Below are 24210 nucleotides of genomic sequence, written 5' to 3'. Positions count from 1 at the left end.
TATGCTCCTATCACTAAACAACCTGTTGGTTAATTCAAATGATGATCAAGCATTAAAATCAACACACTAAGTCACAATTAAAACGGAGAATGAAACAAGAAATAGATAGATTAAATGAGAATTCTGAATTAACTACATGGCAATCTTGCAAGGCTACATCAAATCCCTAGAGAGAGATTAGTTACACTTCATGTTTACAAAAGGTTTGACATAAACATATATAACATGAGTGAACATAGGATTAAGAAGAAAGAACCCTTGAAGCAAAACTGATGTCGAAATCCCTTAAGAGTTGCCTTCGGTGTTGGTGCTCCAAGTGTGTTGTAAATGAAGGTGGAGCGGCTAAGGTTGAATGGTTTCTGCGAATGAGAGAGTGTATGGAATGGAATGAAGCCGAGAAGAGATTGTGTAGAAATGGAAGGGGATTTGCGGCAAAGGGGAAGATTGGATGTGTTTGTGGTGTCTTGTGTATGAAAATGAGATGTGATTTTTGTGTATGAATGCATGGGTTTTTATAGGGGGAATGGGAGAATATGTGGGTGATTGTTTAAGAGTGAATGTGGTTGTTATGATTGAGAGTGCATGTGGATGAAATAATGATGGAAAAAGAGCTAGGTTGTTGGTGGAAAGGCAAGGGAAGTGCACGGCATTGAGTTGTTGTTGGTGTGTGAATGCATGTGTTGAATGATTAAAGTGCATGTGGGTGAATATGTGGCTGAAATGATGAAGTAGGAAGGTGGAAATGCATGTGTTGAATTGGTGGTGCAATGATGAAAGAGTAAGTGCATGTGTGTGTGAATGGTGGTGCAATGATGAAAGAGTAAGTGCATGTGTGTGTGAATGGTGGTAGCTAGGGTGAATTATGATGAATGCATATGGAATAAAGATGGAGAAGGTGGTGTAATGATGAAGTGGAATGGCTGAAAATGAAAGGGGGAGTGCAAGGCATGGCAATGGGTGTTTCTTGATGGTTTTGGGGTTGTGATGCATGTGAATGCATGTGGCTAAGGGTTGTTGATTGGGCTAGAGGTTTTGCATGGCTCAAAGGATTGTTTGATTGGGCTAGGCCCTTTGTTTTATGTCCAAAGTGCATACAAGGCTTTCAAATTCGTCCAACACTTTGGCTCCAAGCATATGCTATCCATTCCAAGCCCAATTTTGCTCCAAAATGCTCCAAAATGCATCTTTTTGCTTTCTTAGCCATATGAACCTAAAAACACACGAAAATGGCTTAAACTACTAAAACAACTATGAATTAACAACATAGATGCACGAAAACAAGCTAAGTAAGTCGCCTAAATATGCTCCTATCAAATTCCCCCACACTTAGCTTTTGCTAGTCCTTGAGCAAAACAAAATAATAACAAATAAACAAAACGACACTAAACAAGTAAAACACAACCTAAACCTTCCAACAACCGTCTTAGGGATTTCCAATGCACATGACAAGTTAAAAATCATTATTCTCAGAGATTTTAGTCATCTTTATACTTAAGTACATTCTTAATCATAGTCACCACATACTAGTTCACAATTAAACAATTAAAACACATTTCAAATGTAGTAACATGCTTTAGAGAATTTACTCAATTCCTTACTAGAATGCACTCTATTTTCACACAGATTTTCTGACTACACACCCTACACTAGTTATATGTGAGAGATTGATGTAAACATGAAAGACTAGTATCTCACATATGTTATAACAAAGAAAGCATTTTCTGGATTTACGATAATGACATGAATATGATCTCATGAATGGAATGCTACTACTTAGAATGAGAACCAGTGATTCCATAAGCTCATATCAAATCCAAACTCCACATTATTGAACACATAACGATCAAGATAGAAGTCAAAGGGGTGTAACGGGGCTAGGGTATTGGTTAACAATGAAAGGTGAAGGATAAACAAACATTCTTAAAGCAATAGTGAGCAAAGTATTGAATTAGGCACTTAGAATTCCCTTTAGAGCGCGGAAAACAACTTTTAGACTAATAGGGGAAATTCAAACAACTCTTATTTTTCTTTTCTTTTTCATTTTTTTTTTCAAATTTTTTTTCTTCTTTTTTTTTTTTTTTTTTTTTTTTTTTTAGCCGTGCCTATGGCACAACAACTCTCATCAATAATCCTTCCCCCACACTTATTTTCTGCAACATATTAATCAAAAAGGAATTCATTTTCCGTCATGCTTACTATGCTTTAAGAACAAAGGCATGGATGGTCCTATTCTAGGCTAGGTAAGGATAACATGGGTTAACAAAGAACATAGGCTAAACAAGGCTCAAAGGGGTTAAAAATTACAACAAATACGAAATATGGGAAGTAAGGCTATTTGGCTATGGTGGCAACTACACAACTTTATCTTGATATATGTTATGCAATTCAATGTCATGCTTTGAATGAAATGGATATAAGTTATAGCATTTAGTTCTATCATGATACAATTGCATTCTAAGTAGCAACCAAGCAAGGAATAATGAGATCATGCAACAACTTTAGAAAACAAAGAATCACAGAAAATAACTCTCCAAAGAAGGTAATGGCTCGAGTCTCACAGGGTTGTAGCGTTTGTTTGAGTTCCTTCCTTCAAGCATGTCACAAAATTTTTTATTTTTTTTTATGATTGCATGTGAAGTCATACATTATAACCATAACCAAGCATATACCAAGAGTAAATCAAACTTTCATCCATGTTTATAACTCTCTTTAACAGTCATGCAATTACAAACCAAATCCTTATCATTGTGTTGGAAGGTACCCTAAGACACAAACACACAAAAACGACTCAAAACACTCTTTTTAGGCTTTTCAAAACATGTTTTTTTTTTTTAAATTTTTATGTGATTTTCGGAGTTATAAAACAAAACACACTAAAACACTCTAAAACAATTTAAAAACACCTTAAAACAGCTAGGAACAATATTTGAAGTTATGGGTGATAAAATCCCACGAATTTGCATTAAAGTAATGGGTTATCCCCCCACACTTAAATCAAACATTGTCCTCAATGTTTTAAGCATAGATTCACACAAAACATAAGTAAACACACAAAAAGCACTTAAACATACTAAACATGGCAGAATGTAACTAACAAAGAGAAGAGTTTAGGGACGCAAATCTGGTTATGGAGTGTAAATTCCCTCTTCTCCTTGGTGATTGCATTGAGGTTTGATCTTGGGGATTCCACAGGCTTACTCTTGAACTGGTTTCCACCCATCGTTGATTTTCCTTTGTGCTACTCTTGAACTGGGCAGCAGGATTCTGTTGTTCTCCCCCGAAGGTTTGAGCTTATCCCTTTTATCTGTTTCTTTGTTCAATCTTTGCAGGAGTGGTCCCTTCTCTGGAAGTCTATCAACCGTTGAAGATGACTACTCGAGAGTAACGCTAGGTAAGCAATCAGGAATAGATTCCAGGCAGTTGGCTCCAGATCGGAAGACTGACTCCAAGTGCCGGCTGAATGCTTCTCTTACTTTGCCATGCGAGTAAGAACAAGGACAAAGAAAAAGACAGGGAAAGAGCATGATATGAGATACTTTTGCTTTTGACCTTGATGATATGAGATACCTTTGCTTTTGAAGAAGCGGTGAATGAATCAGCATATTTCAATCCGCCGTTTCCTCCTGGGTCCTTTGTACTCCAGGCATCTGGTATCATCTTTGGGGAAGAAGAAAGAATTGAGTATTTCGAAAGGCTTTGCTGGGAGTGCGCCCTCAAAGGTGAGGGAGAGTTGGGCATTTTCTTCAGGTTTTCCTTGCCATAAAAGACGAAGGTCGACATATATAGAGATAATATCAAGTGGTGGTACTGTTCTTTTACCATTGTCGACAAACGTTTTGATCCCGCAAATCCGGCTTTTTGAAATAGCAGGCGCCTCTTCGATTTCTGAACGACGCCCCTTCGATTTCTGAGCAAACGCCCCTTTGCTTTCTGAACGACACGTAGTAGTGCGGATGCGGCTCATTTTGACAAAGCTGCACGCGTTTTCGGAAACGCAGAGAAAGCGTCGCCGGACTTTGCGCTTGTCGGCTAAAGATGTGTAGTTGCGATGATGGCCTCCACGTGTTTTCTGAAAAGAAGAAATCTTTTGACAAAGTTGAACACGTCTTCTGAAAAGCCGAGAAAACGTTGCCAAAATTACACCTGAATTTCCGGCTTTTTGAATCGGTGGACGCGTCGCCTTGGCTTTTTATAGAGGTATTGATCACTGCCAACAAACACACTCTGAAGATTTCCCATTCTTGAAAATCGACTCCGGCCCTTTGAAATTTAACTCCATCCCTTCTCTTTGAACACTTTTGAAAAATGGCAAACCCATCGAACCTTAGCTTGGAATTGAGCCTTAGCAGTGATACGGGCGCGCCGCGTCAAGGTAACGTATGGCGCCCTTCTTTCTTATCTTCTAACGGTCTTCTTACAGGTGAAGACTCCGTGATGCAGGACGCCACAACAGCTACAATAGTAGCTAGGAACCTTCTCACTCCAAAAGATAGTAGGCTGCTGTCAGGATGGTCCGATGAGTTGGCCGTTCAAGAGTCCCTCGCACTTAGTGTTCAGTGTGCGAGTTCTGTGTCCAACATGGGCCAACGCCTGCTTGCCCGCTCCTGTCAGGTGGAATCATTGATGGCAGAGGTGGAAAGTCTTAAGCAAGAGATCCAGCAGCTTAAGTATGAGAATAGAAGTTTGCATGTGCTTGCAAATAACTATTCGTCGGGCATGAAGAGGAAGCTTGATGAGCTGCAAGAATCTGAGGGTCGAATTCACAGTGACCGTCAAAGGCTTGCGGCTTATCTCCAGAGGCACCTTTTTCCTGGGTCATCCAGCGTTTGGCCAAGTATTGAGGCCTGGAATGCTCTAGCTCCGATGCCAATATTCATGCGACTTAAATGGCTTGTTCTCGTACATTTACGTTATGTTTCTTTAGTTAGTTTAGTCCTTTATGCTTCTTTTGTGTGTTTTCAGGATAATAAGACGTGTTTGACGAAAGGATGCATTGTGGAGTGTTTTGGAGCACTATTAGGCTAAGGATGGATAGCTTATGCTTGGAGCCCAAGTGTTGGATGAAATTGAAGGCCTTGTAAGCACTTGAGGACACAAAACAATGGCCCTAACCCAATTACATTCACCTTGCCTTGGGCTTAACACAAACACCATTCCTTGCCATGCAAGGGGGAGCAATTTGGGTCCATTTCATGTACTTAAACCCTAGCCCAATCCACAATCACTTCAAAGCCATGCAAAACCTTTCAACACCCTTTAATCATTCCCCTTTAAGTTATGATTTTATTTCCTAACCCTACATGCATTATTTATTAGCATCTTCACATGCATTCACACACACTTCACACAAACAAACAATTCAATACCGTGCATTTCCACAATCTCATTCAACACATGCATTCCCTTCACATTCACCCACATGCACATTCAATCATTCACTCATGCACCCTTTATTCTTTAATCCAATTCAGCCATTTAATCATTCAACCATGCATGACAAAACACCACTCATTGCACATACCTTCCCCCTCTAATTCACATGCAAAAACCACCAACACATGCACCCATCTACATTCACTTTCCTTTGCCGAGCACTTCCCTTTCATTTCAGCATTTCCCCTTTGCATTTCCACCTTCCCACTTCATCATTGCACCACAAATCAACACATGCACCCTTTAATTCATTTAACACATATAATCATTCAACCATGCCGTGGCCTACACACACATGCATCCTGAAATGCTTTTTGCCGTGCCTTCCCCTTAGATTTTCAGCAACTTCTCTTCATCATTGCACCACGAATCATTCAACAAATGCATCCATAATCATTTCTCCAACCTAGCATTCCCATTCTTTAATCCAATTTCAGCAAACACATGCTTTCCAATCTAGCATTCCCATCATAATTCCACCACCAATTCAGCCACAAAACATCATCATTGCACCACAACATTCCTCCTTTGCCGTGGCCTTCATTCCCATTTCCAGCATGCATTCACATGCATTTTCAGCACCTACACATCTCACTCACATGCACATTCACCCCTTTCTCTCCCTATAAAAACCCTTGCATTCATTCATTCAAGAACATCTCATTTCATACACAACACACCACAAACACTTCCATTCCTTCTCTTTGCCGTGAGTTCCCTTGTAATCCAAAAACCATTTTTCCATTCCCCTTCCACTTCTCCACCACTCCTTTTCCATTCCACACTTCCATCCCCCAAACCAATTATCCCTAGACCTTATGCTACAATAAAGAGGAAGAGAAGAGGGCCTAAACGTTCGTACAATTCAAGTTTGAGTTGTTGGAATGTTTAGGCGTTTCTTTGATTTCAATGTTTAATTTCAATTCTCTTTGTTTTGTATGAGGAACTAAACCCCCCTTTAGCTAGGGGGTGATTCGAAATTATGTTTATGTTTGTAATATGATTTGATTACTTTTAATTACGTTTCATAAATTGTGAATTCAATTTGTTTAATTGTTTGATTGATAACCTATTTATGTATGTTTATTAAGAATGAACGCTTAATTTTCATGCATGGATTTGACGCTAGAATATAAGTGAGTTTCACGGAATAGTTATGAACTTATATTCACAAGTAGTGGAGGTTGCTTATAAACAATCGCGTTAAACAAATTCTTGGCATATGTTTCATGCAATCATAGTAACGAATGCCTCGTCAACACTTATAGTTTTCATGATGCTTAATGATTCTTGCTTGTATCTCTATTATGCAATTCATGTAGGGAACTTGTGGGGAATGCTTTGGGTTGTCGTATGCAATCATCCAATTCATTAACTTAAGGAAAACTTGACGGTTAATTTAAGCGGACCTAATTAACCCGGGGTGTTGAGAATTCATGGTTTATTGAAATGCAATTGGAAATCATTTTATTATGCAAGTGTAACATGTATGGAGATGAACCCCTTAGCTAGCCATACCATCCATTCATTTCCGTCAATTTCATATTTACAATTTGTTTTCTTTACAATTTATCCATTTTAGTTTAAATTCGTCCAAAATCAATCCCCCCATATTTCGTTTAAGTCTTAGTCTTAATCTTTCTTATTTTTAGTTTTGAATTCTTCGAGTTTAGTATAGTGTTTTAGTTTGTGTTTTTACGTTTTTGAGTCAAATCCAAGTGATTAACAATCCCTCCTAATCCCCGGTCCAGAACGATCCCTACTTATACTTATACTACAATTGTCAAAAAGAGGGTTTAATTTGTGTGCGTATAATTCTCGCATCACTAACACAAAAAAAAAAAAAAAAAAAAAAAACAAACCTTCCATCCCACACCCAAACCTAACCAACGCATTGTCCTCGATGCTTAAAATTGTATGTAATGCAAGTAGGCAAAGAATATGGAATGGTGACAACATAAACACAAAATGAGGAAAGAACACAAACCACACTAGGTTGCCTCCTAGTAAGCGCTTTATTTAATGTCTAGGCAAGACATGGTAGCTTGTTCACGGTGTTGTAAACTCAAGAAAATCTACAACTTGATAAACTTGCTCTTCCTCCACTTTCTCCAAATATGGTTTCAATCGCTGCCCATTGACTTTAAAAGAGGTGCCATTCTTCATGTTCTCTATCTCCACAGCTCCGTGGGGAAATGTTTGCAGCACCTTAAATGGTCCCACCCACCTAGACTTCAATTTACCTGGAAAAAGTCTCAAACGTGAGTCATACAACAGTACTTTCATACCTTGGTGAAACTCCTTCCATAGGATGGCCTTGTCATGATAGAGCTTTGTCCATTCCTTGTAGATTTTGGCATTCTCATATGCTTCATTTCTGAGTTCTTCCAACTCATTAAGTTGGAGCTTCCTTGCTATTCCAGCATCCTTGTAATCAAAGTTGAACTTCTTGATGGCCCAATATGCACGGTGTTCAAGCTCCATTGGCAAATGACAAGCTTTCCCAAACACAAGGCGATAAGGACTCATGCCAATGGGGGTCTTATATGCTGTTCTATATGCCCATAGTGCATCATTCAACCTCAGTGACCAATCCTTCCTTGTAGGGCTTACGGTCTTCATCAAAATGTTCTTGATCTCCCTATTGCTAATCTCCACTTGTCCTGAGGTTTGAGGATGGTACGGGGTTGCCACTTTGTGGTTGATGTTGTACTTCTTCATCAAGGATTCAAAGGGTTTGTTGCAGAAATGGCTGCCACCATCACTAATAATAGCTCTTGGGGTTCCAAACCTACAAAAAATCACATCTTTAAGAAAATTCAAAACAACCTTATGATCATTAGTTATTGTAGCAATGGCTTCAACCCATTTGGATACATAATCTACTGCCACTAATATGTATAAGTAACCAAAATGTTGTTCAATGGCATCTCATTTCTTCGGCTAATGTTCCCCATTTTCTGGCACCTATCACACTTAGAACAAAAATCAAAAGCATCTTTGAATAAAGTAGGCCAAAAGAAACCAGATTGTAAAACCTTTAGAGATGTCTTTTTGGCACCAAAATGTCCTCCACATGCCAATGTATGGCTGAACGTTAGAATGCTTTGTTGCTCACTCTCTGGGACACACCTCCTAATGATTTGGTCAGGGCAATATTTAAACAAATATGGTTCGTCCCAAACGTAGTGCGTTACCATGGCAAGGAACTTCTTTCTTTCCTGAAAAGAAAGGTCATTTCTAATTATACCACAAACAAGATAATTAACAAAATCAGCATACCATGGTTCTTTTTCTTGAATAACAAGGAGTTGTTCATCAGGAAATGATTCATTTAGAGGCAAAGGTTGTCCAACTCCATGGTTTTCATTGAGCCGTGACAAATGGTCAGCCACAACATTATCACTTCCCTTCTTATCTCGAATTTCCAAGTCAAACTCTTATAGTAAGAGTATCCATCTAATTAAGCGTGGCTTAGCATCCTTTTTTGTCATCAAGTACCTAAGGGCTGCATGATCAGAAAACACAATAACTTTAGATCCAACAAGATATGACCGAAACTTCTCTAAGGCAAAAACAATAGCAAGCAACTCCTTTTCAGTTGTGGAATAGTTAAGTTGAGCATCATTTAGAGTCCGGCTTGCATAGTAGATCACGTGTGGGAGCTTGTTCACCCTTTGCCCTAAAACTGCACCAATAGCATAGTCAGAGGCATCACACATTAATTCAAAAGGTAAAGACCAATCTGGTGCCATAATAATAGGGGTTGAGGTTAATTCATGTTTCAAAGTATTGAATGCATCCATACAAGCTTTATCAAAATGAAATACAACATCTTTAGCTAACAGATTGCATAATGGACGAGTGATCATTGAAAAGTTCTTAATGAAACGACGATAAAAACCCGCATGTCCCAAAAAACTTCTTACTCCCTTCACGGTTGTGGGAGCTGCCATATTGGTGATGATGTCAATTTTGGCTTTGTCCACCTCCATTCCTTGGCTAGAGATTACATGCCCCAACACAATTCCTTGTTTCACCATAAATTGGCACTTTTCCCAATTGAGAACCAAATTTGTTTCCTGACATCTTTGAAGTACTAAAGAGAGATGGTTAAGACATTCATCAAAAGAGGAACCAAACACTGAAAAGTCATCCATAAATACCTCAATGAATCTTTCTACCATGTCAGAAAAGATTGCCAACATGCATCTTTGGAATGTTGCTGGAGCATTGCAAAGTCCAAAAGGCATTCTCCTATATGCAAATGTGCCAAACGGGCAAGTAAAGGTAGTTTTCTCTTGATCCTCCGGAGCAATTGCAATTTGATTGTAACCTGAGTAACCATCAAGAAAACAATAGTGTGAGTAACCTGCCAATCTCTCAAGCATTTGATCTATGAAAGGCATAGGAAAGTAATCTTTTCTAGTGCCAGAATTCAACTTCCTGTAATCGGTGCAAACACGCCAACTAGCCGTGGGCTTTGTGGGCACAAGCTCTTTGTTTTCATTCTTCATCACCGTGATTCCCACCTTCTTAGGTACCACCTGAATAGCACTCACCCATTTGCTATCAGAAATGGGATATATGATCCCCACATCTAACAACTTCAACACTTCATTCCTCACAACTTCCTTCATGTGTGGATTGAGCCTCCTTTGTGGTTCACTGGTTGACTTTGCTCCCTCTTCCAAAAGAATCCTATGCATGCACATGGTAGGGCTTATTCCCTTGATATCTGCAATAGACCAACCAATAACTGATTTGAACTCTTTTAACACCCTAATTAGTTTATCTTCTTCATTTGGGGTGAGGTCAGAAGTTATGATAACTGGAAGAGTTTCAAATTCAGCTAGATATGCATACTTTAGATGTGGTGGAAGTGGTTTAAGTTCAAGTTTTGGTGCCTTAACAGTGGAAGGGGTTAAATGTGACCTCGATGGTTCTAAAGGCTCTAAAAGAGGTAAAATATTCAAAGGATACGGTGCCAATGCTTCCAAGGCAGCTACCTCTTCCATGAGTGCATCTTCTTCATCAAACTCATCTTGAGATTGACTCAAAATAGTTTGTAATGGTTCATTAGATTGTGCCTGCAAGAACTTAGAGAAAACAAGCGAATCAAGCACATCAATGGCATAACAATCAAGAGATGAAGAAGGATGTGAAAGAGACTCAAACACTTTGAATTAAACGGTCTCCCAAGCAAAATAGGCAACTCTCGGTCATGTATAGGAGCTTCTTCCATGTCCAACACTACAAAATCCGCAGGCAAGATTAGTTTATCAATTTGAACTAGAATATCCTCTACTATACCTCTTGGATATTTCACGGATCTGTCCGCAAGTTGTAATGAGATGGTGGTGGCTTTCAATTCCCCCAAACCTAGTTGAAGGTACACGGAATAAGGCATTAAGTTGATGCTAGCACCTAAGTCAAGCATCGCCTTCTCTACCTTCTTGTCCCCTATGGTGATGTTGATAGAAAAACTTCCTGGATCCTTGAGCTTTGGTGGAAGTTTTCTTTGCAACACGGTACTTACATTCTCGGACACCACTACCTTCTCATGTGGTCCATACTTCCTTTTGTAGTTGTTTAACTCTTTGAAGAACTTCCCATAAGCTGGCATGTTCCTAATGACATCAAGCAAAGGTAAGTTAACATTTACCTTACTTAGAATATCAAAAATCTCCTTAAATGACTTATCCTGCTTGCTCTTGGCAAGTCTTCCAGGGAATGGTATTGGTGGAGTGTAAGGTTTCTCGGCCTTGTGAAGATTTGGTGCTTCAAACGAGGGAGTAGCATGGCTTGGTTCCTCATTTGGTTTCTCATTTTCTCCTTGAGTAACCCCTGCATTCACATGATCAGATTCATTAGTAACTTCATTGCCAACTCTATTATTGATAACCTTACCACTTTTAAGTGTAGTGATTGCTTTGGCTTGCTCTTGGTTCCTTTGGAGTATCACGGGTTGGCTTGGAAACGTTCCAACCTCTCTTTGCCTCAAGGCATCTGCAATCTGCCCCAATTGTGTCTCCATTTTGGTTAGAGCCGCTGAATGTTGTTGGAGAGTGCTATTGGTGGTTTGTTGGAATTGCAAGGTATTTTGGGCTAACAATTTAACCGTATCCTCAAGAGTAGGTTTTGGTTGGAAGTTTTGGAATTGATTGTTGTTCTTCCACGAAAGATTGGGATGATCTCTCCAACTTGGGTTATATGTATTGGAATACACATCATTCCTTGGCCTTTGATTGTAAGAATTCATGAGGTTCACTTGCTCTTGGACATACTCGGGGTAAGCCTCCCTAGATGGACATTGATGAGTAAGGTGGCTTGGTATGTTGCAAATGGCACACACTTCACTTGCTTTTGGCACCCTGTTGAGCACGAATTCAAGCTTCTTTTCTAGGTTAACTACCTGCAAAGAAAGATCATGATTAGAGCTTGTTTCATATACTCCAACTCTCTTACCCCTTACATCTTTGTGTTGAGCATTAGATCCCAACATCTCATAAATGTTATATGACTCTTGAGCATTCTTTTTCTTCAAAGCTCCACCTGCTGCATTATCAACAGTTGATTGACATGTTTGGGTTAGTCCATCATAGAAAATTTGCATTTGTAAGTGAAGAGGTAACCCATGGTGTGGACATTGCAACAAAAGGCCTTTAAAGCGCTCCCAACACTCATTGAAAGGTTCTCCATCATCTTGTTTGAAGTTGAAGATTTGTCCCCTTAATGTGGCTGTCTTTTGAGTGGAAAAGAACTTTTCCAAAAACTTCTTAGCCACGGCATCCCATGTGGTGAGTGAACCAGGTATTAGAGTCATTAACCAACCCTTGGCCCTATCTTTCAAGGTGTAAGGGAACACTCTCATCCTCAGATTTGCTTCACTTACTCCCTGTAAAGGTAACCCACTCACAACATTGTAAAATTCTTTAATATGAGCTAAAGGATCTTCATTAGGTAAGCCATAAAAAGAAGGAAACATATGGAAATGTGAAGATTTAAGATCATAGTTTCTAGCTTCTGTGGGCAGCAAGATGCATGAAGGTGAATTTGGTATGATTGGTTGAGCAAAATCCTCCAAAGCTCGAAGATCATCTTGGTTGCCCGCCATCTCTTCTTCTCTTTCCCAATTAAAGTGCTCAGATCCTTCACTTATTGGACTAGACGGTTTCCCTTCCTCTTCTTCACGGACAATGGAGGAACTTGTTGGCACAAAGCTTTCCAAAGTGTTGCCCTTTAACCGTTCAATTCTTTGGCCTAATTCAGCAAGTCTATTTGACATATACTACCTGAAACAAGATAAAACAAGTTTGAATAAAAATCAGAAATCTACTTAAAATGAAAAGAACAAGGTTTAATATCAAAACAAGCAATTATAAGGGACTGAAATCAGTCCCCGGCAACGGCGCCATTTTGATTAATGTTTTCCTTCTTCATGCTAGAATATGTTTAGTATAATGGCACAAGTAAGGGTGTCGAATCCACAGGGACTAATTGGACCTATATAATCACTTGTTTTGCAAGAACTCTTTACTAGAGAAATAAAACTAATCAATGTAGGCAGATTTGTTGTTGTAACTTGAAAGCATAAGGAAATGAAGTAAACACAAAATGAATGAATCAACAGCTAATAAAATGAGATAGTACTAATGGAGATGAAGCTAGGGATTCGATTTTACCATTGCTAACCCACGGCCATGCTTGTTGAATCAGATTATACTCATCCATCTACCTATTTCTTGAGTTTGTTTCACTTAGATATGATCAACCATATGATGTGTGGATTTGATCAAATGTCTCTAATCATGAGCCTAATTGTGATGTGCAACTTTGGTTCCTAATCAAGAATATATAGTGCACAAGAAACTTTCACAAAACCAAAGGGAACACTCGGCAGGATGTTTGCAAAACATTCCCTTCATTCATTCACATATCCACCAAGATTATGCATGATGTGTGCTTTAATCTTGGCTAAACAACCTGTGGTTAATTCAAATGATGATCAAGCATTAAAATCAACACACTAAGTCACAATTAAAACGGAGAATGAAACAAGAAATAGATAGATTAAATGAGAATTCTGAATTAACTACATGGCAATCTTGCAAGGCTACATCGAATCCCTAGAGAGAGATTAGTTACACTTCATGTTTACAAAAGGTTTGACATAAACATATATAACATGAGTGAACATAGGATTAAGAAGAAAGAACCCTTGAAGCAAAACTGATGTCGAAATCCCTTAAGAGTTGCCTTCGGTGTTGGTGCTCCAAGTGTGTTGTAAATGAAGGTGGAGCGGCTAAGGTTGAATGGTTTCTGCGAATGGGAGAGTGTATGGAATGGAATGAAGCCGAGAAGAGATTGTGTAGAAATGGAAGGGGATTTGCGGCAAAGGGGAAGATTGGATGTGTTTGTGGTGTCTTGTGTATGAAAATGAGATGTGATTTTTGTGTATGAATGCATGGGTTTTTATAGGGGGAATGGGAGAATATGTGGGTGATTGTTTAAGAGTGAATGTGGTTGTTATGATTGAGAATGCATGTGGATGAAATAATGATGGAAAAAGAGCTAGGTTGTTGGTGGAAAGGCAAGGGAAGTGCACGGCATTAAGTTGTTGTTGGTGTGTGAATGCATGTGTTGAATGATTAAAGTGCATGTGGGTGAATATGTGGCTGAAATGATGAAGTAGGAAGGTGGAAATGCATGTGTTAAATTGGTGGTGCAATGATGAAAGAGTAAGTGCATGTGTGTGTGAATGGTGGTGCAATGATGAAAGAGTAAGTGCATGTGTGTGTGAATGGTGGTAGCTAGGGTGAATTATGATGAATGCATGTGGAATAAAGATGGAGAAGGTGGTGTAATGATGAAGTGGAATGGCTGAAAATGAAAGGGGGAGTGCAAGGCACGGCAATGGGTGTTTCTTGATGGTTTTGGGGTTGTGATGCATGTGAATGCATGTGGCTAAGGGTTGTTGATTGGGCTAGAGGTTTTGCATGGCTCAAAGGATTGTTTGATTGGGCTAGGCCCTTTGTTTTATGTCCAAAGTGCATACAAGGCTTTCAAATTCGTCCAACACTTTGGCTCCAAGCATATGCTATCCATTCCAAGCCCAATTTTGCTCCAAAATGCTCCAAAATGCATCTTTTTGCTTTCTTAGCCATATGAACCTAAAAACACACGAAAATGGCTTAAACTACTAAAACAACTATGAATTAACAACATAGATGCACGAAAACAAGCTAAGTAAGTCGCCTAAATATGCTCCTATCATGAGGCATAGGGCTGTTTATATAGGCTAATTATGCACACTTAGTGAAGAAAAAGGATTGCACAATCCCATTGAAAAAGGGTTAATTCAAGGCAGAAACCAAAGAGGGAATGGACTAGGTAGTGCAGGCTAGGATTTAGGGATTTCTAGAAGGGTAGGTGCGGCATCATTGTAGGGATGAGATAAGGTTTCTAGAAGGAATGGTTTAGGGCAGATTCCTAAACCTAAAGGGGAAAGGACACATGATATAGGTGTAGAAGAAGGATTGCAATTCCTAAACCTATATGGCATGGTGTTTATGCGGCAAAACAATTGGACAAGCTTCTAGAAATTGTTCTAAGTGTTTAAATATGCACCTAATCCATTCTAATTAGCTAGATTTAAGGGACAACCTAATTTGGATAGGATAGGATAGGATAATGTTAGAGTTAAAAAAAGATAAGGTTGGTTAGGATAGGATAAGATAAGGTTGGATAAGGTTCCTTATTTCTTGCTTCTTCCTTATCTTCTTTGCATTTGGACTTATTCCACCAGATTTGTAGCCTTTCCTAGCCTTTCTTGACTTCAATTTCGTCCATCCTCTTTACTCCATGGTTAAGCTATCCAATCCATGCCCAAAAATGCTCCTTTTAGCTCCAAAATGCCCTTTCTTGCTCCTTTTGTCATTAGGACCTAAAAACATACGAAAATAACTTAAAAGACTGAAATAAATAGTAATTAACTCACTAAATGCAAGGAAACAACATAACTAAGTGATAGAAGCATATTTATGCTACTTAGTTATGTTGTTTCCTTGCATTTAGTGAGTTAATTACTATTTATTTTAGTCTTTTAAGCTATTTTCGTATGTTTTTAGGTCCTAATGGAAAAAGGAGCAAAAAAGGGCATTTTGAAGCTAAATGGAGCAGTTTTGGGCATGGATTGGATAGCTTAACTATGGAGCATAGAGGATGGACGAAATTGAAGTCAAGAAGGGCTAGGAAAGGCTACAAATCTGGTGGATGAAGTCCTAATGCAAAGAAGATAAGGAAATAGCAAGAAATAAGGAACCTTATCCAACCTTATCTTATCCCAATCAACCTTATCCTTTCCTAACTCTAACATTATCCTATCCTATCCTATCCTATCCAAATCAGGTTAGGACTTAAATCTAGCTAATTAGAGGGGATTAATTACACATTAAAACACCTATTTCAGTTTCTAGAAGCCTTATCCATTTGTTTGCCGCATGTGGACCATTCCTTGTACGTTTAGGAGTTGCAATCCTTCCTCTACACCTATATGATGAGTCCTTATCCATTTAGGTCCAGAAATCTACCCTTTACCCCTTCTAGAAGTCTAAATTCTGCCAAAAAATACCCAGTTTCTAGAAGCCCTTAATTTCTGGCGAAAATTCCCTATCCCTTTCCCTTTTGGTTTCTACAAAGACTTAACCCTTTTTCCATGGGATTGTGCAATCCTTGTCCTTCACTAAGTGTGCATAATTAGCCTATATAAACAGCCAATGCCTCACCATTTAATCCATCCATTCACTCATTCATTCATTCATACTTTCAGCCATCAAACACCACTATTCACCCTACACCACCCTAGTGCCGCAAGCAAGGAAGGAAGGAGAAGAAGACTTGTGCAATCTGCCATCCAATGAGGGTTTGAAATCTGTCATTGGAGTGTGGAGAGTTTCTAGGTGTATTCTATCCTTTGTCTTAGTTCAATGTTTAAATTTAATTATCTTTGTTTTGCAAACATGAGGAACTAATTTCTTTTTAGTTGGAGGTGAATTCGAAGCCATGATTATATGTTTTATATGAATTGATTACATCCGGTTATTATTTCTTAAGGCATGATTGTGATTTGCTTATCTAAGTTATTAAAACTGGTCTATGTATGTGGGTTGGGGGTTAACACTTAATTTGCATGCATGAATTTGATGCTAGAATATAAGGGGGTTTCACATAATAGTTATTCACTTATATTCACAAGTAGTAGAGGTTGCTAGTCACAATCGCGTTAAGTAAATCCTTGGTAAGAGTCTCATGTGTTTCATAGTGATGAATGCCTTGTCAATGCTTATAGTTTTCACAAAACTTAATGACTTTTGATATGTATCTTTGTTATGCATCTCATATAAAGAACTTGAAAAAGATAATTTGGTTTAGATGCGTATTCCATCTAATTCAATGAAATAAGGAAAACTTGAGGGTTAGTTGTGCGATGCAACTAATTTGGGGCGTTGTCATTCATAGTCTAAAGGAATAATAACTGGACATTGGTTTGTATGCATATATCATGTGTGGAAAAGGACCCTCTAACTAGCCTTTTACCCATTTATTTTACTTAAATTCGTTTTTCAAAAGTGTTTTCTATAAAATTTTTGTTTTAAGTTTAAAATTCGTCAAAAACAATCCCCATTTCACTTAGTCTTCATATTTGAGTCAAAACCTGTTTTGTTTTAGTCTTTTGAGTCAAGTCAAGTCCTATTTTCGTCCAAAACACTTATTGAGTCTAAAATTGAGTCTTTTTGATTATTGGTTGCTGTTTTAAGTGTCCAAAGTTAGTTTTGAGTCTATAGAGTCTAGTTTAGTGTTTTTGAGTCTTATTTATATTGATTAGCATCCCTAGTTAATCCCCGGTCTAGAACGATCCCTACTTACATATCTACTACAATTATCACAAATAGGGTTTAATTTGAGTGTTAGAATATTTCACATCACTAAGTAGCATGAATATGCTCCTACCAAATTCCCCCACACTTAGCTTTTGCTAGTCCTCGAGCAAAACGAAATAAACAAAACAAACAAAACACATTCTAGACCTTCCAACATGTACCTCAGGGATTTCCAATGAACATGACACATTTAAAGAACACCACATACATAGATTTTAGTTATCCCTACCCTCGAGCATATACTTAACCATAGTTACCACACACTAGCTCCCATTTAATCAATTAAAACATGATTTTGAATGTAGTAACATGCTTTAGAGAATCCCCCAATTCCTCACTGGATACACTCTATTTTCACACAGATTTTCTGACTACACTCCCTACACTAGGTATATGTGAGAGGATTGATGTAAACATGTAAACTAATACTCACATATGTCATAACAAAGAAGGCAATTTCTGGAATTATTAACATGTATATGATCTCATGAATGGAATGCCACTACTTAGACGCGAGAACCAGGGATACCATATGCTCAAACCAATTTTAAACTCCACATATTGAAACACATAACAACCAAGATTGAAGTCAAAGGGTTTGTAATGGGGCTAAGGTATTGGCTAACAAAGAAAGGTAAGGATAAACAAAAGTTCTTAAAGCAATAGTAAGCAAAGTAACGAAATAAACACTTAGAATTCACTTTTGAATGCAAAAACCAACTTTGAATACCAAGGGAAGATTCACACAAAACTTAGGGTCAAATTCAAACTTTTGAACCCTTTCTTCAACAATCAACACTTGTGAGTTCATTCTCACTTATTTTCAACTCTTTTTTTCTTTCTTTCTCTTCTTCTTTTTCTTCTTTTTCACGTTTTTTTTTTTTTTTTTCCTTCTTCGTGCCCTATTCTTTCTTTGGCACACAAACATACTACTTCATAAATTCCTACGAAAATCCCTTCCCCCACACTTGTTTTTCTACAATTTTTAGATCGAAAGGAATTCCTTCTAAGTCATGCTTTAGTATCCTTTAAGAATAAGGGTTTGGATGTTCCTAATCTAGGCTAGGTAAGGATTATGTGGTTAACAAAGAAAATAGGCTGAATAAGGCTCAAAGGGGTTTAAACCTACAATACATATGTAAAGGGGTAAGGCTTTTTGGCTCTGGGTTTAAACTAACCAACTACATCTTATTATTTGTTATGCTAATCAATTTTATGCTTTGAATGAAATGGGCGTGAGTTCTAGTATTTGGAACTATAGTGATGAAATGCATTCTAAGTAGCAACCAAGCAAAGAATGATGAAATCATGCAACGACTTTAGAAAACAAGAAATCAAGATTAATAACTCTCCAAAGAATGTTTAGGCTCAAATCTCTTACGGTTGTAGCGTTAGTTTGAGTTTCTTCCTTCAAGCATGTTACAAAAACTGATTTTTTATTTTGTGATTACATGTGAATTCGTACATGTCAACTATAACCAAGCATATAACCAAAGAGCATATCAAACTTCCATCCATGTTTGTAACTTTCTTTAATAGTCGTGCAATTAAAAACCAAATCCTCATCATTGTGTTGGAAGGTACCCTAAGACACAAACATAAAAACAAAACGACTCTAAAAACAACTCTTTTTGGGTTTTTAAAACACTATTTTTCGATTTTTTTTTAAATTTTCGGATTTTCTATTTAAGACACATAAAAACACTTCAAAACACACTAAAAACACTTAAAAACAGTGAAAAACAACTTTAGAAATGATAGGTGATAAAATCCCACGAATTTTTATGAAAAACACTTTGTTTACCCCCCCCCCCCCCACACTTAAACCAAACATTGTCCTCAATGTTTTAAGTATAGACTCACAAACAAACAAACACATAACACAACTAACAAACACGACAATCATGGCAAAGTAAAAGCAATAAAGAGTAGGGTTTAGGAACGCAAATTTGGTTATGGAGTGTTGGAGCTTCCTAGTTCTTTATTTGCATGGGTTGCCTCCCAAGAAGCGCTTGCTTTAACGTCTTCCAGCCGGACGATCCTTCCTCTTAAACTTCAATTGGGCCCACGGCATGGAAGCTTGCACCATCCACGACATGCTCTTCAAAGTTCTCATAGTATGGCTTCAAACGATGTCCGTTGACTTTGAACTCTTGGCCGGTCTTTAAGCTTTGAATTTGGACTGCACCATAAGGAAATACATTAATAACAACAAACGGGCCAATCCACTTAGAACGTAACTTACCTGGAAACAAGCGAAGACGGGAATTGAAGAGTAGCACTTTCTGCCCTAGAACAAATGTCTTGCTACGAATCATCTTGTCATGGAATGCCTTTGACTTCTCCTTGCAAATCAACGCGTTCTCGTATGCTTCATGCCTTATCTCCTCAAGCTCATTCAGTTGAAGCTTCCTATGGATTCCAGCGGCATTAATGTCCATGTTGAATGTTTTGACGGCCCAATGTGCTTTGTGTTCCAACTCAACGAGAAGATGACATGGTTTCCCATAGATGAGCCGAAATGGGGACATTCTAATTGGTGTTTTGTAGGCCGTACGATATGCCCACAATGCATCATTCAAACGCAAGCTCCAATCATTCCGGTTTGGCCCAATGGTCTTCTCCAAAATTTGCTTGATTTCCCGATTAGAAACCTCGGCTTGCCCACTTGTTTGAGGATGATAAGGTGTTGCCACCTTATGTGTGACGTTATATCTCTTGAGCAAAGCTTCAATGGTTCGATTGCAAAAATGTGATCCTCCATCACTTATAAGAACTCTTGGCATTCCAAATCTAGCAAATATGTTAGTTTTAACAAAATTTGCAACCACTTTGGAATCATTAGTATGGGTGGCTTTTGCTTCCACCCATTTCGACACATAATCAACCGCAAGTAAAATCTAAAGGAAACCATGAGATGAAGGAAAAGGACCCATAAAATCAATACCCCAAACATCAAAAATTTCGACACCATGGATAGGTGTCTGCGGCATTTGGTCCTTTGGACCTATATTTCCGGTTCTTTGGCATTGATCACATGTTATGCAAAAAGTTCTTGCATCTTTAAATATAGTAGGCCAATAAAAACCACATTCAAGTACTTTATGTGCCGTCCTTTGAGTGCCAAAGTGACCTCCACATGCATAAGTGTGACAAAACGTTAAAATTGAATTAAACTCCGATTCATGCACACACCTACGGATGATTTGATCCGCGCAATATTTCCACAAATAAGGATCATCCCACACATAAAACCGAGCCTCCCTTTTAAGTTTATCACGTTGGTATTTATTTAGGTTGCTTGGAATTTGTTTAGACACCAAATAATTCACTAAATCGGCATACCATGGCTCACTTACCTCGACGGACATCAATTGCTCATCTGGGAATGCCTCTGGGATAGGTACGGCTTCTTCTTCATGTACCATGTGGCTCAAGTTGTCAGCCACCACATTTTCACTTCCTTTCTTGTCCTGGATTTCGATATCGAACTCTTGAAGTAGAAGCATCCAACGAATAAGCCTTGGTTTAGCCTCTTTTTTGGTGAGTAAGTACTTCAACGCTGCATGATCAGTGTAAATGATAACTTTAGTACCAAGTAAATAAGAATGAAATTTATCTAAAGCAAAAACAACAGCAAGAAGTTCTTTTTCCGTTGTGGAGTAGTTCAATTGGGCATCATTCAAGGTCCGGGATGCATAATAGATAACATGTGGCTGCTTGTTCTTCCTTTGGCCTAAAACGGCTCCTAATGCATAATCCGAGGCATCACACATAAGCTCAAAAGGAAGGCTCCAATCTGGAGGAATAATGATGGGGGCCGAAGTGAGCATTTCCTTGAGGTGTTTGAAGGCCTTCTCACACTCCTCATCGAACTTGAATGGCACATCTTTTTGGAGAAGTCGGCAAAGGGGGTTGGAGATTTTTGAAAAGTCCTTGATGAATCGCCTATAGAATCCTGCATGTCCAAGAAAAGAATGAACCTCTCTAACCGAAGTAGAAGAGGGTAAGTAGCGTACAAGATCTATTTTTGATTTATCAACTTCAATCCCTTTGGCTGAAATTATATGCCCTAAAACTATGCCTTGTTTTACCATGAAATGACATTTTTCCCAATTTAAAACAAGGTTAGCTTCAATGCATCGTTCTAACATTAAAGTGAGATTATGTAAGCAATCGTCAAACGAATCTCCAAATACACTAAAATCATCCATAAAAACTTCAATTATTTTCTCCACAAAATCTGAAAATATACTTACCATGCATCTTTGAAAGGTGGCCGGTGCATTACATAAACCGAATGGCATGCGATGATAAGCAAAATTTCCAAAAGGGCACGTGAAAGTGGTCTTTTCTTGGTCATCCAAAGCTATGACAATTTGATTATATCCTGAATATCCATCAAGAAAACAATAAAAAGAATGACCGGCTAACCTTTCAAGCATTTGATCAATGAACGGCAAAGGGAAGTGGTCCTTCCTTGTGGTGGCGTTGAACTTCCTATAATCGATGCAAACTCTCCAATCCGTTTAGATGCGTGTTGGCACAAGCTCATTCTCAGCATTCTTCACTACCGTCACTCCGGATTTCTTTGGCACTACTTGAATTGGTGAAACCCAACGACTATCCGAGATAGGATAAATCACTCCGCAATCAAGTAATTTGATAACCTCCTTCTTCACAACTTCCATCATTGGAGGGTTAAGCCGACATTGAGCCTCTCGAGTTGGTTTAGCCCCCTCCTCTAGAAGTATGCGATGCATGCATGTTGTAGGGCTAATTCCCTTAATATCGGCCAAGGTCCATCCTATGGCTGTTTTGTGCTCTTTCAACACTCGAACCAATTTCTCCTCCTCCATTGCCGTGAGTGATGAAGAAACAATGACGGGCAACATTTCTTTGTCTCCCAAATAGACATACTTCAAGTGACTTGGCAATGGTTTAAGTTCAAGAACGAGTGCCTGAATCACTAAAGGTAATAACTTGTTAGTAGAAACAGGAATTGAAATTGGGTTTGGGGGCTTACTTTGATATTGTGGCGATGATTCAAGTGCAGCCACCATCTCGGAAATGCCATCATCATGCACGGCCGGATTTGGTTCTATACCCATTCCTTCAGCAATTGTGGTTTCAAGTGGGTCTTTGTCCAATGAATCAAGAAAATCCTGCGCCAATGACTCAAGTATATCAATAGAGAAACAAGAATGATCGTCATTAGGATATTTAATAGTTTCAGAAAGAATGAAATCAATAACTTCCCCATCAAATTCCATCGTTAAAGTTCCTTTGAACACGTCGATCTTGGTGCGGGCTGTTTTCATGAAAGGTCTCCCAAGTAGGATCGGCAATGGTGTAGAATGGGATGAGTCTTCCATGTGAAGCACTTAAAAGTCCGCCGGAAAGATCAAATTGTTAACCTGCACCAACACATCTTCCAAAACTCCTTTTGGATAGGCATTAGAACGATCGGCCAATTGAATAATCACACCATCGTTTTTAAGTTCTCCCAAGTTCATATATGCTTAAATTGAGTAAGGCATGACATTAATTGAAGCTCCTAAATCTAGCATAGCATGTTTAAATTTAGTATTTGCAATAACACAAGGAATTGTAAAACTACCCGAATCTTTGCATTTAGGTGGTAGTTTTCTTTGTAACACCGCCGAAACATTTTCACTTACCTAGACCACCTCTTTGTTCGAAATCCTTTTCCTTGTGGTGCAAAGCTCTTTCAAAAATTTCGCATACTTAGGAACTTGCTTAATTGCATCAAGGAGCGGAATATTGACTTGAACTTTCCTAAAGGTTTCCAGAATGTCCTTCTCATTCTCTTCTTTCTTTGATTGCCTAAATCTGCTAGGGAAGGGCATATTTAGTGGAATAGAACTTGACAAAGTCGAATTTGGACTTACCTTAGGTGTGTTTGACGGTTTTGGGGTGGTAGATGGCTGCGGCAAGGTTTGTTCCACCCTTGCCGTGGCCTTTGTGCCTTGTTCCTTCTCTTTTTGCAGCAACATGTCCTCTTCTTGACTTGTTTTGGATGGTTTTGGGGTGGTTCCAACCACCTTACCACTTCTCAACGTGATTGCCTTGGCAGATTCGAACCCTCCCTTTGGATTGACAATGGTTGAGCTAGGGAGCTTGCCTTGGTCTCGGAATTGTCCTACAAACTCCGCAATCTGCCCAATTTGCTTCTCCAAGTGATCCACCCTTTTGTCTTGGTTTTGCATGGCTTTGTTTTGATTCTCTTGCCCCTGAGACAAATTGTTAAGTAACTTAAGAAGTGTTTCATTGTCCAAAGACATACCTTGATTGTTTTGGGCAGGTTGTGATTGGTTTGGATTAGGGTCGAATGGCTTGGTGTAGAATCCCGGGGGTTGTTGTCTAAAGCCTCCTTGTTGTGGAGGTTGTTGAGGCTCATTCCACTTGAAATTTGGGTGGTTTCTCCAACCCGGATTGTATGTGTTGGAGTATGGATCATTTCTTGGCTGATTTTGGCTTGGAAATCCAATGGCATTTGCACTTTCCCATCCCCCATTCTCAATCAATTGAGGGCACTTGTCCGAATGATGTCATTGGATAGAACATACGCCACATACACTTGGTCCTTGTATCCTCATTCCTTCGGCCATCTGGGACACAATAGAAGTAAGATTAGCTAATTGAGATTGAATGTCGGATTGGGAACTTACCTCATTCACTTGCTGCCGTGGGGTGTCTCTTTGACCAACACCTTCATGTTGTTGTGCATTCAACGCTCTATTTGCAATTAAAACCTTGGCCGCCATGGGTGTTTTGTCAACCAAAAAGCCTCCCGCCGAGGCATCTAGCATTT

At 38.8% G+C, this 24210-nt stretch overlaps 1 protein-coding gene and 1 non-coding gene across 2 annotated transcripts; one reads left to right on the top strand and one right to left on the bottom strand.

Annotated features, from left to right (window-relative positions):
• Nucleotides 1-7947: 7947 nt before the first annotated feature.
• On the bottom strand, nucleotides 7948-22648 carry LOC137725802 (uncharacterized; the record flags this gene model as incomplete). Its single annotated transcript, XM_068464600.1, has 7 exons — nucleotides 22402-22648; nucleotides 20721-20937; nucleotides 19621-19787; nucleotides 9992-10171; nucleotides 9074-9268; nucleotides 8510-8872; nucleotides 7948-8324 (listed from the first exon to the last, which is right to left on the bottom strand). Coding segments are annotated over exons 1-7 (1746 nt in total), but the record flags the coding sequence as incomplete, so codon positions are not given.
• Nucleotides 12066-12176, top strand: LOC137720262 (small nucleolar RNA R71). The gene has a single exon (XR_011066482.1). It is a non-coding gene; the product is annotated as a small nucleolar RNA R71 (small nucleolar RNA).
• Nucleotides 22649-24210: the final 1562 nt, after the last annotated feature.

Source organism: Pyrus communis, chromosome 1 (genome assembly GCF_963583255.1).
Source record: "Pyrus communis chromosome 1, drPyrComm1.1, whole genome shotgun sequence".
In the NCBI taxonomy this organism is placed as follows: Eukaryota; Viridiplantae; Streptophyta; class Magnoliopsida; order Rosales; family Rosaceae; genus Pyrus; species Pyrus communis.
Note: the sequence above shows the minus strand (reverse complement) of the source record. Positions and strands in the feature narration are given on the sequence as shown.